The sequence below is a fragment of the Melospiza melodia genome, chromosome 5 (genome assembly GCF_035770615.1).
Source record: "Melospiza melodia melodia isolate bMelMel2 chromosome 5, bMelMel2.pri, whole genome shotgun sequence".
NCBI lineage: Eukaryota > Metazoa > Chordata > Aves > Passeriformes > Passerellidae > Melospiza > Melospiza melodia.
Window position 1 is genome coordinate 33694341 of NC_086198.1, and position 17418 is coordinate 33711758.

General features: G+C 44.7%; 1 protein-coding gene across 2 annotated transcripts in view; it reads right to left on the reverse strand.

Annotated features, from left to right (window-relative positions):
- The window catches only part of MAML3 (mastermind like transcriptional coactivator 3), a 159557-nt gene extending 146144 nt beyond the window's left edge, over nucleotides 1-13413 (reverse strand). For both annotated transcript variants that reach the window (XM_063156967.1, XM_063156966.1), the window contains exon 1: nucleotides 12106-13413. In XM_063156967.1, coding sequence (XP_063013037.1) covers nucleotides 12106-12519 — 414 coding nt within the window. In that variant the 5' untranslated portion in view covers nucleotides 12520-13413. The remainder of the gene's footprint in view (nucleotides 1-12105) is intronic.
- Nucleotides 13414-17418: the final 4005 nt, after the last annotated feature.

Here is a 17418-nt window from a genome sequence, read left to right on the forward strand (position 1 = left end):
GTGGTGCTGTGCTCTCCAAAACCTTCCACCACAGCAACTCTGCACTTGTGCTTTGCACCTGGATCAACAGACCCCTAGCTCACTGCTAAATTACCCTAAAACTTCTGTGTTTTACTTGAACTCGTTGTCCTTCCTCATTGCTTTTGACACGAACATGACGAATGATTCCAAAATGCCAGTTGACGTGTCAAAAAAAAACCTTCCCATTATGATATATCATAAATCATAACTAACTTGAGTAAATAAAAGCAATCAATTCACCCTAGTGAGTAGAACAGTGCCTTTATGAGATCTAATTGCCCTGCAGACATCTTCACCACCTGGCAGCTGAGCACAGACAAAGCCCACCTGACCTGGAAAAGTACCATTTTCTCCTGTGATTTCAGGTTAAAGGAAAAGAGACAGGGAGGGACAAAGTCTGATGCCCTTAGTTAAGAAAGAGGAAAAAAAAAAACCCAAACTCATCAAGGTCTCACTGAATTTCAGCCCAGTAAAAAAAAACAAACAGAACTGAAAATGGTAAAACCAAAATAAATTAGCTGTACATAAACAAGTTTCATTATGAGACAAAATATTTACTGGTCATGAACAGCTGTATAAATTACACACTTGTGCTGCATTATCATCTCAATTACACTGTTAAACTACTCAACCCCTTCCTTATTCTGATACAAGTGTTAAAACACACATAAATGAACATGTTTGAGCTGATGAGCACAGCAAAGGAAGTGCACACAGGTATCAGCCAAACCATGCAAGCAACTTAAAACTGGAGGATGGAGTAAGTGTAGTGCTAAATGGCAAAGAGACTCAGTCCCAGCACAACCCCACTTCACCCAAGGCAGAATGGCTGATGTAAATCAAAGTGATTTAAACTGCTGAATTTAAACAGGATTTAAATCATCAAGCAGGAAATCCTGATATGAATAAGTCCGTTTGGGAGCATGGTTGGATTTGCACTAATTTTTCTAAGGAAGGGTCAATTCTTACTGGTTGGTAACTATTAAAATGTGTTACTTGACAACTCCACTTGCATGAACACACAAACCACTCTGCACTAACACAACAAAATACTGACTGCTAATTAATTTTTAAAAATACCTTCAGTGCACCTGTTACGCAAGAATAAAAGTTTATTAAATTGGGGTTTTGCTATATTTACAAATATTTAAAGATTAGTAGATACTTTGTCTTTCACCTTATGGGAAACAGAAATCTCCTCCAGCTGTCTTCACACTCAGCTTCCAGCCCTGAACTGAAACCAGTGAGCTGATGAAACCCCATGTCAGCATCAGCATAAAGGCTTCTATTGCCTTGATCAGAATTTTAAGACCCCCTTGTTCCAGAATACTTCCTAAATGCCAACCTTTGCTGGTTCAATTTCCTTCAAAACTTCAGTATAAACGTGATGCTCAGTTGCTTTTTTTTAAATGGCTGGATTATTTTAACAGGTAACAGCAAGTTTAGGCATAAGCTATCCTATTTGCACATTTGATTTAGGTTTTGAAAGTTAATTTTAACTTTATTAATAGGGCTCATAAATCTGGATTAAGGACTAGGAAAAAAAAAAAATCAGTGCTTCAGGTGGGGAGAGAGTGTGTGCGTGTCTATTAACAAAATATAAAATCACACTCCAAACAAGGGCCTCAGCAGAGACAAGGAAATAAACACATATGACAAACAACTCATGAAAGAATAACTGCAGCTGACATATGAAAGAAAAGTTAAAAAAAATCACCCTCATCCATCAGTTTAACCTGGTTAATTTTGAATTATCTTTTTTGGAACAGACTGCAAATAACCAGAGGACAACAGCACAAGGTTGGATGGGGCTTTGAGCAGCTTGGCCTGGTGGAAAGTTTCCCTGTCAGTGGCAAGGGGGCTGGAAGTAAATGACCTTTAAGATCCCTTCCAACCCATTCTGTGACTCTATAACCACCTCAAAACCTGGGAGAGAAAGGGTTCTTTTTGGCCCTGAGGAAAAGGAGCATCAGGATATGACATTCTAAATATCTGTGTCTCGTTTCAAAATTCCTTGTCTTACTATTCTAATGCCACTGAGGTAGGAGAGCTACATGAAAACCCACATGAAGTGCACGTGTAGGAGACTGCTATCAGTGTTTTTCCCCATGCTATGGGAAATTTGAGAGAAACCCTTCAGACTGCTCCGTAGTGATCATCAGATACAGCTCGGTTTCAGGCCGCCTGTATCCTCCTGCAGGTTGCAAACAGCAGCATCACTCCAGTTTGCAGATAAAAAAAGGCAGAAAATGTTTCCTTTCACCAAACTAACCTGTTTTAACACTAAGCATGGCAGCAGCTTCTGAGGAAGACACCAAGATCTTTTTGCCAGGATAACCCACCTTGGGGTTCTCTCTTCTGTCTCAGTGAATTCTCCCCTCGCTGCCTCTGTCACCTTCCTGGGGCAGAAGCTGAACAAGCAGGGCACTCAGGAATATAAACCCACACAAAACTGCTCAAAGCCACAGCGAATCCGTGAGCGCTCCTCACACATCAGTCCATGCCAAAAATAGGAAAAACTAAGGCAGAAATACCATGTTTGTTTGTTTTAGAGCTCTTGTCAAATCTTTTCCCCGCTGCGCAAAGCGAGAGACTGAACAACGCGCATTGGAAGACACCATTGCAGAAAAATATAAAAAAAAAAGAATTAAAAAACTTAAATTGAAAAAAAAATTAAATTAGAAAATCAGAATATGAGAGGTGGAATGTGAAAGGGGGACACATTTTTTACAGCATCTTTTTAAAAGTATTTTTGCCATTCACCTATCAGCTGGGTTTTGGCCCCAGAAGGACAGCAGAGCTCTGGCCATTGCTGACCAGCACATCACATCGCACAGTGAACGGGAGTGGTGTTCAACATCTCCTGCCTCCTGAGCCTCCCTGCAGCCCTGCACAGCCTGGACAGATGGCTATTTTTATGTCCAGGACAGCGTCTGAGCTCAAAGCTTCTTACCAAGGGCTTCCCCCTGCACACAGCAGTAATGCCAAGGATTTTTTTATTTTTTTAATTTTGGGAATGGGCTCTGCATACTGTCCAACTTACACCACCTTACACTTTGGGAGAGATCTAAGTAACTTATATGCTTCCCTTAACTTGTATTTTACGAGTAGACTTTATTTCAGTGTTTATAATTGTTTTGCTAAATTCTTTAAAGTACCTGATGTACTTGCCCACATGAATGCAGTAAAGTAGTAAGTGCTTTTAATATTAAATATGGAAATAATAATCTTTTGATGTTACTGTATAGGCCAGAATATATTTCTAACATCACACTGAATGAAAATAATTTCACATACCAGCACTGGGAAAAATCTTGCCACTTCTCCATTCCCACACACCCAGCTCAATGAGATGACAGATTACAATTCAGTTTTCTTAAAAGCACTGATCCACACCTGACAGAAGCTCCAGCCAGAAAGAATAAAGTCAACACTAAACAAATTTTAAAGATGACCTAGTTGTGAAACTTCATCTCCTTTGTGTGACTGAGCCATTATTGAGATAAATCAGCTGAAGCAGCCAGTAAAACCCTATTGCAGAAACAGTTTTTTGTGAGTTTTCCCTCACACACACCTCCCTTGGAGGAATTAAAGCAACTTAACTGTGCCAGGATGAAAGGCCTCTGCAGAAAAATGATTTGAGGAAATTAGCCCTTTTTCCAATCACATCATTTTCTTCAAGCAGCAGAACCCCCCAATTCTTCAAAACTTCCACCTTACCAACAGAAATTAAGAGGGTGGTTCCAGTTGTCAAAACACACATTTACCATAAATAAACCCATTACTCACTGCAGGGTTCTCTCTGTATTAATTACATCAGTTGTACAAAATAACACTCACAAACAGTAAAAATTCAGAAGACTTGTGTCTCTTCCCCTTGAAGGTCTGACACGAGGGCCTGTCACAGAAAGAAAAATAAAGGGGAAAAGGAAAAAGTGGGGGAAGAAAGGGGGGTGGAGAAAAGGTGGGGAAAGAAAGGGGGAAGGAAGAAAGGAGGAAGAAACAAAAATTGAAACAAGAAACAAGAAGAAAGAAACAAGGAAATGAGGGAAAAAAGGGAAAAAAAGACAAAAAAAACCCCCAGGATTTTTTTTCCTCTTATTTATCTTCTTCCTTTCAGTCATGGGCCCAGCCAACACACTTCAACAATAATTTGATTCTAATATCTCCTAAACTTGCAAAGATATCTTGCACTTGACATGTGGCTCTTAAGGTCTGTATCAGTTCTCAATAGCTCACAGTTTGTGGGTTCTTAGCTTTCAGGGAGGGAGGCTTTTTCCTGGCAGAGATCTTGCAGAAATTCCATGTACACAAATTGTTTTTCTAAACTGTGAGAAATGACAGCTCTGGTTTTCTAAATTCTACAGGTTTAGAAATAAAAGTTACATATAGGGAGAATTGGAAAACAGAACCAGGAAGTGCTGATGTGTGACAGAAAAAAGGTTATTAATAAAGTCATCCATATAAATGGCTCAAACGCAAGTTGGGGATTTCTGCAATATCTTTTCTTCCCCACAGTTTGCCAAAACTCAGTTTCTTACAGGAATTCGGATTTTTCTTTACGCATCTATTGGATAAAGATACTGCATAATTTTAATATGCAGTACACAGTTACTGTCAGCAGTAACTTTCCAAGATATACCCCCAAATTTGTTCTAAATATTGCCAGTAACATTTCACTTCTGCCACCACAGACATCTCAATTTGTCTCTTTTCTTCCATGTTCTGTGCCTCGCAGATGAGCTAAACTGAAGTTGTAGGACACCTTTTATATCTCATTATACAAACAATCCCTTTACAACATCACAAAGGGGAAGAGATTGACTCATATTGATATTTACAGAACAACAGAAGCAACACAAAACCACAGCAGGCAATAATGAGAGAGGAAAATAAGAATATTATTGCTTAATATTACCAAAATGATGTGAGACCTTCCATGCAGTTCCACAGGGGAAGGGAAAGGGTCTCTGTGCTGAGAACACACAATCAGCTCCATAACGCCCTTGTGCCACCCTGCAGACCAAAGGAGGCAGCTCTGTGACACAAAGACCCCTACTGAAACGCCAATATTATGAATGATTACTAATTGAGGAACGCTGACATCCCAGTGTTATGACTGAAACATGAAACAGGGCATATAAAACTTTGTTCTGGCAACTCCCCGGACAACCGAAGCCTGCAGAAGGCAGACTTTTGGATCACACAAACCATATTACAAACCACTGTGAGGAGCTCCGGATTCTTGTGGGAACACCCAACTCTTTTGCCTCAGACAGTAACGGCCACATGGGTCTGACGAAAACCAGCACTGATTTCAAGCTGTTCAGTGATTTCACCTGTAGAAGGATGTGCAAATCACCCCAAATATCCGAAGCACCAACTTCACACGCTAAGGCACAGATAGGATTGCTTGGACAACAAGAGGACAAGACCATAACTGTGGCTTATTAAAGTGTAAATCTTCCCAAAATCCTGGCTCTTTGGTGCTGCATTTTGTGAATACATATTCATCAGCCATGCCACTGGAAAGTGTTTAGAACTCCTGAAACCTGAGCAAAACAGAGGTAGGTCACCACCCAGCTAACAGCAGGGCAGAAAATCAGCCAGTATAGCACACTGAGATGTTCTGATGGACATAGGACCTGGAAAAGCAGGAAAACCAGAGTAACTCATTCAGCTGGTATTTGCAGCTGACCATGAGCATGGCCCTGGTAAATCCTTGGGCAGGGAACACAACGATTTCTTTTTTGGCAAAATGCTGATCTATCCCCCTCAATGTAAGGATGATTAAAGAGCTCCTATACTTTCCAGAACTACTCTACAATCTCATTTGCCATCACCACCTCCCTTCCTCCTTTAGATGAAACACAAAGCAGAAGTGCCAAAACATCACAGATCAGACATGAGCTAAAGGAAAGAGGAAGAGGATGCAAATACAGAAAATGGGTATGTATCAGTGATTGTTAAACTTGCTGGACTATTACAACCCATTTCACCATTGAAACTGATCACAAATCACTTCACTTTGCCTTGGAGTACAGTTAAACACCGGTGTGTGAGTACAGGGACAAACACACACACGGGCATGCTGGCTTCTTGGCTGTGATGCTGCCCAGGGTCAGAGCAAGGTTAAAAACCAATTCTCTGCCCTTTCCCGAGACACACAACATCCAAGGACCTTCTGAATTGGCCCCAGATTGTCACAAGCATCACAAAGATGATGCAGGGAAACCCCACCTTCACTGCAGCACTGAACAATTGCAGAAAGTAATAAAAAAAAAAAGGAAAAATAAATACCTGACCTGTTGATCTTTCTGTTTATTCCCATGGTTATTCTGAAAGTCATAAATTCAAACCTCTTTCCTGCTCTCTGTGAGCTGTGGTTGTGAAGAGCTGACAGCAAGCAAACAGCAATAGATCATCTGTGCTGCCAACAGCACTGCAGCATTAGCTCTAGCACTTCCACAAACTTCCAGAAAATGCAAGGTTCCTATGGGTGCACGCACACTTCTCTCAGGTTAACCAAACAATTAATTATTCTTATCTACTCACGAATTTTAATGGTGTGTGGAGGCAAACAAAATCAGTCTGAAAGAGGAAAGTCTGGAAAGAAGGCAGGTCTTGCTGTAAGCACAGAATTTCAACAGCTGCAATCTTATTAACTACTGATAGTTTGAAAAGACATTTTCTCTTGAGCCCTATGAACTGAATTTCAAGTACTCAGAAAGCAAACAGGAGCAGTTTGTGGAACTTTAAAGCTACAAGCACTGGGAAATTAAAACAAGTAAGAGCAAAGCAAAAGAGCAATCAAAGTTACATGATTTTGTGACTCACCAGCTTAGACAAACCAGGAAAATATATATTTGAAATTGTTCAGGCTCCCAAATTCCCACTGAACGTACAAGCATGCTGCTTATCTAAACAGCCTGTAAGACGTCAGGCTTATCACAGGTTGGTAACTCCAGTCAGAGGCTGTGTGGCCTTATATACCACAGGTTTTCTTATCATAATAGTGCAAGGATCTCATATTGCCAGAGTTTCATACTGCCTCAATGTTCCTCACAGGCAGCTCCTCCAGCACTGACTGCTCCTGTTCCCTGCAGCAGCCAACTAACTCCAGCTCCCAGCAATCCACTCTTTTATACCACTGCTCTTATTGGCCACAGGCGTGGGCTGTTAACATCACGCCTGCTCCTCATTTTCAGTAACTGGGTTCAGCTGCAACTCGCTGGGGACATGATTACATTCTCTCCCACCTTCATCTACCCACACTGTGTCCCCCGACAAGGCTGCACCTCACACTTCAATTCACAAAACAGCACACTTGGAGCATTCCAGTCAGCAGCCACTGCCTGTTCTTACACCTCTCACATGAATTATACACAACCAAGTGTCTTGTACATGCAAGTGTTTAAATAACAATGAGCCCTGGCTCCTGTGCTGCCCACAGGTGCCCCTGCTCCAGTGGCCGTGCTCAGGAGCAGAGCTGTGCACTGACACCAGGTGTAACAACACCAGGTGTAACTCAGCCGAGGTTCAGTGTGTGCCACCAGGTGGGCACGCTTGAACTGAGAGGGCCCAGGTGTTTATCCTGGGATAAGGGCTGGGTTTCGCAGGAGCATTAAGGTGTTGTAATTCCCGCTCCCTGCAGGAGGGACAGCCAAACAAACAGGATGTGGATGTGGTCCAGCCAAAGAGAACCCGAGGAGAGGGAAGGAGTGTGTGTGCCCTCGCCCTGCCCCATGAACCCGGGGATGCACAAGCAGAGCCCTCAGCACAGCAGCAGGAAAGAGGAGAGAGAGACACTTCCTCAGCTCAGCTTGCACCAGCTGAGGCCATTTGTGCAGCCTCAAGCTTTAGGTCAAGTTACTGTAAATTGAGGTTAATCTAAATGCAGCCAATTGTCCTAACACCATCACACGTTCATATTTTCGGTGCTGCGTTAGCAGAATGGGTTTTTGATGTGTTCCAGACAAAGCTGCTCTTCCTGAACTTCACAATGCCCAGAATTTCACTGCAGGACTTTCAGCACATTCTGTTTGGTCAACTTGAAGCTGAGATTTCACTACCACTGGATACCCTGTGTCAAAATACAGCTTGCCCTGCTCAGGCTACGGCTTGTAATAACCCGAGCCACTGCCTTTGAAAGGGACACACTTTCCATCCGAGCATTAAAGGTCACCAGAGGCTAGCAGTGCTCCAAGTGAAGAGTCTCTTCATTGCTTTCAGTTTGCTACACTGAAACCTATTGTGCTGACTAGCCGCAAAAGGAGGTCAGCACAAAAAACTCCTTGTCCTGAGGACAGCAATCACACAGGCACATCGAGCCCCTGTCGGTATGAAAAGGAGAAAACAAATGGGAGAGGCCTGTGGAGTAAGAAAGACACAGAGATCCACCCAGGGAAAATAAAAACGGTTACACAATGACTCCTTCCATTGCTGGCCTGGGATTTAACTCTGGTATCATCCCTGTTGTGTATTTACTACTGACTTTACCCCTGTGTGAGCAAGATCAGACATAGCTTATTAACTGAAGAGATGCTTAATCCTACTTAGTCATCAGGCATGAGTAAGGGCTACAAGTGTTTGACTTCTTGTGGAAAACAAACCAAAACATCTAAAAAATTATCTTCTTCTTTCATCTTTGCAATGCCAGAGCAATGGACTTTTCCTATAGCACGAGTGATGTAAAGTGGAATAGCAATACTACACAAGGAAGAACACAAGAAATGCACTCAGGTTTGTGAACATATGCAATTGTGTTTAAAACACAATTTCCCAAGTACTGGGTTTAGGGTGGGAAACGGAGAGTACGACAGTGGCTATCAAACCCACAACAATGCTAAATTAAAACAAAAAAAAAAGTCTCAAAGGGCCTTAAAATAGGAAAAAGTAGCTCCAGCCTCTTCATAGTTTACAGGAGAGCTCAGATGTAAATAAATGTGTACTGGAAGACCAGTGTGATAATTACACATGTCACTGCACAAAGAATGCATGGTAAGGACAACAGTCACAGGGATAAGAAAAATAAGTGATATAACTTGCAGTTATTATTATGTATTTGGCTATTAGGTACTAAATATATAATTTATTCTCTATATAATGTATGTGTATACACACACCTACAACCTCTGAACCCCACACATAACAGGGATGCAGAGCCAAGAGGACTCTTGCGCTGAAAGAAGGAAACAAGAAAGCAGATTAGCTCACAAAGCACCAAAGAACTGATATAATGTGTTGATATTTCCTGGAACCGATCCACAGATGAACAGCAGAGTTTGGGATGAATTGCAAATTTTCCCAATACTTCCTCTGAAAGCCAGGCTGGTACAGCATTTTAATAATCCAACTCTCAGTTTGGAGGACACATACACACACACACAGAGATTATATTTTCCTTTAATTTGCTTTCATTGAAAAAAAAATAATTAGAAAAAGCATTTCTTGCTGTCCTCATTGGGTTTGTTGTCATTTAATCCAAACAGCTTCTTTTCCAAATCATGCAGTTTAATAATATGAGTGAAAAATCTAAAAATGATTTTTGTGTAAAAACAAGTGTAAACTAGTAACAGATTCTCAGCAGACTGTTCCACAGTGAAAGTTTACACTGGAGTTTATCAGATAATAAAGAAAGGGAGAAAACCCCTAAATGTACTTAATGTTTTCCCTATGTAAAAAAAAAAAAAATTTAAAACTTAGGTTGAATTTTTCTGCTAAATAAAAGTTATGATGTACATAAACTGTTAAACTTACCATACTGATATGATTGCTAGAAACTAAGAAGTTTGGGAGCTTGCATTTGGTTTTACTGCAAAAAGCATAAATGTCTGAAAGAAAATAATTTCCAACTGCTTGCTTGGAAAAGAGTAATCTCTTGGGTTTTAAGTACTGCTTTCATGTTCCCATGGATGCTCCCCAGTGTCCTTAGACATTAGTCAAAAATCATAATTAACACTTTACTAGTGAAACAAAGCAGATGATGTGTCTAGATTTTTTTGGCAACATTTGTGTATTTAAAAAAAAAAAAAAAAACAAACGGAAATGGGTCTTTTTTTGTAATAAGGCAGTAGAATTTATGTTTTTAAGATTAAAGGCGTAGGGCACATTGAGTATATTCAAATAACATGAAGATCATAGCCCAGGAATTGAGTTATGATAAATTCCATAATAACCTATCTCCTAATTAGGCTGCTCTTAGCTTTTAAAGTGTTAGAAAGGATCTAGTAACAGTGAGAGCTGAAATTGCACTTCCCCCTTTTATTTTTTCCTTTTTACAACTTCCACATCATAGCTCTGGCTTTCTGTCCCACATCTTCAGGGGAAGACCAACTACCTGCTTATCAAAAAATCCTGGCTTTAATGCCTCAGCACTGGGGCTTGGGAATAAGGGGAAAGGAGAAATATTATATTATATTATATTATATTATATTATATTATATTATATTATATTATATTATATTATATTATATTATATTATATTATATTATATTATATTATATTATATTATATTATATCATATCATATCATATCATATCATATCATACCCTAGCCGAGGCCCAAAAGCACCCGGGCTGCGCTGGAGCTGGACGGGGACACAGCGCTGCCCTGGAGAGAATCATTCCGGGAATGTCTGCTAAGCCTCCAGCCCCTCTCCTGTGCCTTGTGGAGCACACACGAGGTGTGAAAGGGGATCTGAGGACAGCTCAAATGACGAAAACTCGGTCCCTGCTCACGGGGGAGTGACTCTGTTGCTGCCCCGGGACAGGGTTAAGCCGAGGCAAAGCTCCGTGCTGAGGAGCGTGTTTTAAAGCCTGGCGGCTGAGGGAAGGGAAACACGGCTACGGCTCGCTGCTAACATCAGGACAGCAGCAAGATGTCAGCGAGGTCGCTCTGCTTCCCGTTTGCCAAGGGCACCGCACGCATTCCGCCCGGCCGCGCTCCCCGCGCATCCCCGCTCCGTGCGCATCCCCGCCTCCCGCCGGCCTCGCCGGGCGATGCTGCGCTCCCAGCCCGGGAGGCGGGGGCAGCACCGGCGCTGAGCTTTTGTTCGCGCTGCCGGAGCGATCCCTGCCGCGGGGCAGCGGGACGGGGTGGGGATCGCTGCCCGGCACCGAGCCGGCACTTGCGGCCGGGGCTGGGCAGGCTCGGCGCGGCGCCGGAGGGACACAAATCGCACGGAAAGCGGGGAGGGCGAGAGGCAGGACGGCCGCCCGCCGCTTTGTCACCGAGCCCTCCCCCGGCGGCCCCTCCGCCCGGCCGCGCCTCCCGCGCAGCGCAGGGCGGCGACAGCGAGGGACGTGCGAGGCTTGTAAAGCGCACGCTGCCAGCGCGCCGCCCTCCTCCCATTGTGCCCCGGCAGCGCCCCGCTGCTGCCCGCGCCCGCCCCCGAGCCCCGCACCCCGCCCGCCGGGGGACACGTCGGGACACACGGACACCCTCGCGTGTCCCACAGGGCACAGCCGCCCGCCAGCCAGCACCAGCAGCCCCAGCAGCACCGCCGGCGGCCGCCACCGGCCCCAAATGAGGCTCAGGCGGAGCGCAGGGTCCGGCTCCCCCCACAGCTCTCATTATTCATCGGCGCAGCCGGGGAGTGGGAAACTCCGCTTCCTACTCGCCGCTACGCTTCTACCGGCCCAGCCCCCGCCCCCTTCCGCCCCTCCGCTGCTCGCTAAGCTCCTTAATTCCCGAGAAAACTTTGGGAAGCGGCTCAGCAGCGTGGCGAGCCGCGCTGCTGCACGCCGGGGCAGCCCCAGCGAGAATCCTGCCCAACTTTCCCTGCAGCCTGCGGGGTTTAAAGGGGCCAGCCCCACACACACACACACACACCCCTCCCCCGGCTCCCCGTGCACGCCTGGCACCGCTCCTTCCCCCTACCCCAGAGCGCTTCTACCCTTCCGAAGGGGACGGGGGGAAAAACAATTGTCCGCTCTCTCCAGCCCAGCCCGTGAGAAGTTGCGGAGCGTCCCGCCAGAGCCCTGCCAAAGTTGAGCCGAGCCCCGCTTCCCTTGCCGAGCCACGGGCCCGAGCTGCAGCTCATCCCGGCCGGCCAGCGCTGCGCCCCCGGCCCGCAGCCCTTACCATGATCAGCGTGTGGTTCCTCTGCTCCGCCGCGGCGGGCTCGGCATCCTGCTGCTGCTTGCTCTGCTGCTGCTGCTTGCTGCCGCCGGTGCCGGTGCCCGCTTTCTTGGCCCTCTGCTCCAGGGTCCGCTGGTAGAGGCTGACCGTGTCCCTGCGCTCCAGCTCCAGCTGCTCCGCCTGCGCTTGCTGGTACCTGCTCTCGCAGCTGACATGGTGCCGCCGGCAGCCCTCGATGCGCTGCCTCAGCCGCTCCACCACCGTGCTGTGCTTGGGGACGGCATTGTTACCGGCGGCGGGGCCGTGCGGAGAGCCGCCAGCCCCGGCACCGGCCCCGCCGAGGCCGCTCTTCAGGTTATTGTTGATGCAAATGCTGCTGCCGTTCGCGGCGGCAGCGGGGGCTGCGAAATCCCCCATGCTCGGCCCCGCGCACACTATTTTGGAAGAACTTTTTATCCTACACTTCACACGGACAGTCTCTCCGGGGTCCTGATGGGATACTTTTCAGAGAACCGGGGACGGGGGGGAGAAAGGGGCACCATCATGTCTCAGGGAAACAGCGATCCCAAGCAAATGTTTCTCTTTTCCCCCAGCCAATCCCTCTCGAGAAGCTCCAAAACATTAAAAAGAGAGAGGGAAGGGGGGAGGGAAATAGAGAAGGTGCTAAAAGGTTATCGCCAGCAACACGCACAAACACACACACACACAGACACACACACAAAAAGCACAACAAACTAAGCAGCAGCAGTTCGGGTTAGCAAACTCCAGGAGATATCAGACCAGTTCCTTTCCTCCTCTTTCTTTTTTATAATCCATTATTTCAAAACAGATTCCATGAGATTTCCGGAGATGTTGCCAAAAGCCTTCTCTCCCCATGGATGGGGAGAAACACGCGCCCCTCCACATGCACGCCCGTTCACACGCACGTTCGCACACACACATCCGAGCACGGGCACACGCTGGGCACACACGGCGCACTCACTCGCGCTCCCCGGCATCAACAGACAGGCAAAGCCGCTTGCTTATTGTATTTTCCTTCTAGAAAAAAGTTTGGGTGTTCGCAAAGTACTTTGGCTGCTCAGTTGCATTTCAACAGGAACCTAAATAGCAAATCCTCGGGCTGGGGGAAGTAAACACATGAACAATCCGGACCGAGCTGGAGAGGAAAAAACAAAAAGGAAAAGAAAAAAAAAAAGTAGCGCTCTGCCAAAGGCTGAGCGAGGCAGCCTGGCGCTTGGCTGTGCCGTGCCGGTGCTGCTGCTGCTGCCACCACCATGACAATGCTCGCACGCTCTGCCGCCGCGCCGCCTCCCGTCCGTGCCAGCGGAGTGATACCAGGGCAGGAGCGCTCACCGCGGCGGCGGCGGCGGCGGCTCGGGGCCGGGAGGCAGGCCCGGGGACACGGTGCAAAACCCGGCGCGGACCGGCCCGCAGGAGCGGACATGGCGCTCACGGTGAGCGGGCCCCGACACCTGCCGGCCCCGCGGCCCCACCGCACCGGCACCGGCACCGGCACCGGCACCGCGGCGGGCGGAGCTGCGGCCCGCTCGGGGCCGCGGGCAGCGGCGTGTGCCGCCCTTGGCTCCCGTGTCAACTGTTGCATAATGGATGGGGCGCAGCGCCCAGCCCTGCCTGCCTCCCCGGCGCGGGCTGAACTTGCTATTTCAGACAGCACGGGAAACACGACACGGCCGACAGCGGCATGGCTCCGGGAGAACATAGAGAGCGGCTGCCTCCGCAGAGAGCGCCGGTGATTCATGGATCAGGAATAACATCCCGGGAATCTGGCTTTAAACCGTTTGGCAGACAAAGCTCTTGCGCCCACAATTGTCGTTGAGTGTTATTTTCTATCTAGCCCTGTGAGAAATGCACTTCCAATTTTTTTTAATACATCTGTATAGAACAGAATTATCTCAGAGAGACGCCCTTGTTCTCTAACATGCAGCCGATTTAACGAAAATTGGGAACTCACGCACTGGTAATGTAATCTGATTTAAACCATCTTCATTTTTGCCATTGCAGATTAGCATAGGATACTATTTCTAAGATACAGGGACAAAGAGCAGTCTTTGTCTTATTTAAGTGCTCAGCAGCATGAAATTTGGGGTTGGTTTCATGCCTATTGCCACAACTCATGGCTATGTTGGGATGGAACATAATAGTGGACAAATAAAACCAGCAATTAGTACCTGACCTACGCTGGGATTAACAAACAGATCGTCCCTCCAGAAAAGAAAACTTTTCTGTAGTATCAGTTTGAGAACTCACTTGAAGTGCTTCATGATCGTTGATTACTACGTTATCACAGACCCAGCACGGGGAAATTACAGCTCTGCTCAGAAGCAGCATAAGAATGTGGGGAAGCTGCAATCCTGAGTCAATTATAGACATTCGTACCTCTCTTAATTTGGAGACGGGGGATGTGTTGTAATTCCGCTAGTAACTGAATTTCTCTAGTAACTGAACAGGTAAGATTCAATGTAAGAATAGAAACAGGAGGAAAAAAGAAGGAATTTCAGGAGGATTATTATTATTATTATTATTATTATTATTATTAATAATAATAATAATAATAATAATAATAATAATAATAGAAATGGAAATTGTGCTCAGGCCAGGGAGGGAAAGGGCTGTAACTCGGAGCGAGCACTTTTTGGCTTCCTCATCAGTGCCCCCTGCAGCCCGCAGCCCGTGTGCTGCAGCCTGGCCAGAAAAAGAAGTTTTTTTACACCCACCGGGCAGAAATACCTGTAAAAGCAGTGGTCTCCTTACAGACTGCTTTTTCAATGCATTTTACAGAAGTCTTCTTCTTTTCCTACGACTGCAATTAATAGCATTTTTCAATCTCTATGAAGTCACACAAACACACCTTAACTTCCAGCATATTACTTTGGCAGTTGTCAACGTGGTAATTTTTAAGTTGTATTGCTATAGAATTTAATTTCAGCCTGTTAAAAATGTAGGATTTTTTTTATCTCTCGGCTATGCACCTTGGTTCTGCCAGCCCAAGGGTGATGATTGGAATAAAAGAAATTTTGGAGTAACCAGTGCTTAGTGTTAGAAGTTTTGCAAACAAATCACCAGATAAGATTTCACAGTTCATTTTTGCATCATTTATTTTAAGGACACTTACATAAACAATCACCAGCTTCTAAAAAGCTAAAGTAAAATGAGCTATTTAGTGAACTATTTAAATCCAATTTTTGAGAAGGACAACACTTCTGCTAAGCCTCCGAGACTGAAAAAATAAAAACAAGAAACAAATTCCTTGTATTATAGCCTGAGCAATACACGAAATAGAGAGATCTCAGTTTTGTTCTAACTACTGATTATTGTCATTAAAACAGATGTTCCTCACAGCCTTGACCAAACAGCTCAGTTCTGTAGTCAGACACAATCACAGACTCACTCATGATTGTGTGTGCTCTCACTTTTATGACCATGGGCTTACAAACAAACACCTCTTCTGCAGAAATTCCCTTTGCACGCACAAATGTGTTTATTTGCCCTGTAACCTTTTTTTCCCCTGTTTGCACATCAGCTTTGGAACACCATCCTCACAACTGGAATTTGAAAAGAATCAAACCTATCAGAATTCCAAATGATCTAAGATGAACGTGCTGATGGCAGCAGATGAACAGTAATGCCGACTGCTATCAGCTGACAGGACGCTAATTACCAGCTACAGGAGATGATTGCTTGGTGAGAGATCTATTCAGCGAGTTAGGAGTTTGAAAAATGATAAAACAGGCCTGATCTGTGGAAAGATACGCAGTATGAAAATACAGCATACGTTCTCGAGATGATTATCATGACAGAGATCTGTCTAATTAGGAAGGAACTATTTTAATGCTAAGATATGAAAGAGCCCAGCTGGGAGAGGAATTTAGAGGAAGACACAGAAACATGACTGTTAAGCTGACAGCAAGTGCAGCCTAAGCATGTTCCAATGACAGCTTCTAAAAAAAAATTCATCTCAGCATTTAATCAATAGTGGTTTCAGAACAAGCACAGCCTTACACATAATCCAGCTAGTCATATTAGTGGGAGGGACTCTGTAAAAACACATAAAATGTGCCTTTGCAGAGCACTGCAGTTGGTCAGCTGAGCCAGACAGTTATCCAGTTGAGGGGCAACATGAGAAATACCACTGTGAGGACAAATGGGAGTCCCACTCTACTAGAAACCACACTAAAGGTCATTTGGAGAATAGTAAAAGCAAAGCTGTGTATTGAGGGTCCACTGAAATGTAAAATCCCCACAGCCTCCATGAATGAATGTATCTGTGAAATCCCCTTCAAACATTTTCAAGTCAGATTATGTGATTTATCTAGTTAGTGCACTCTACAGCATCTCTTCCAAAGTTTTTTCCAGTCTCTCCTTGCCTTTTTGCAAACCCATCCTCCACAGTAACCAAAGGATATAAAGTGTTCATCTTCTCTCCAGTGATTTTGCCCTCCCTGAGAGTTCAGTTTGTACTCTTGTCATTTTCAGACTCACTGACAATCTCTTCCTTCCTGATGGATTGAAAAAGGAATATTGACCAATTTTTGATTCTCAGTAGTTAGGTCTCAGACTCATAATAGTTGTAAGAGTATATCTATCAGTGTTTATGATACTTTGGTTTAGTTTTGGGGGTTTTTTCGCATTTGCATATGTCTTTTGCTTTTGGAAGAACATCTTCTTTATTTTTCTTTGCTGTTTGTCCATGATTGCTCATTTGTACTTCAGGAATGTTCAGTAAATAGTGTGCATTGGCACTGCTGCCTATTGGGTCTCCTTGTGTAGTCTTCATCTTGCCTTTATGGATTTAATTGTCTTGTGTGGATTCTTTGTCTGTTCTTGGCAAACTTTCTCATTTTCACATCGTTCTCCATGTTGAAATGAACACAACAGTAGTGGGCATTTTGACCTCTACTGCTCCCCAAAGATAACGAATCCAAGGGTGTTAGGTCATTCTTAAAGAGCAATCTTAATGTTCAGCAAGCTATATATGTATATATGCATATATATGCTTATGGATGTGTGTATGTATCTGTTATACATAATTGTGCAAAATATATATATATATATATATATATATATATATATATATATATATATATATATATATTAGGGCAGTAGTAGCTGGTAAACTGACAAACAACTGCAAAAGGACTTATGGTTTTCCTGGATGTAACCAGACATAATTGAGGGTTCATTTGTATCTGTTCTGATTCCTGAGTTTGCCTGAAATACACACTGATAATAATTAGCATTTATTAGCATGTGGTTCTCAGACCTTTCTTAGTGCCATCATTCCTCTTTGCAGAGTGT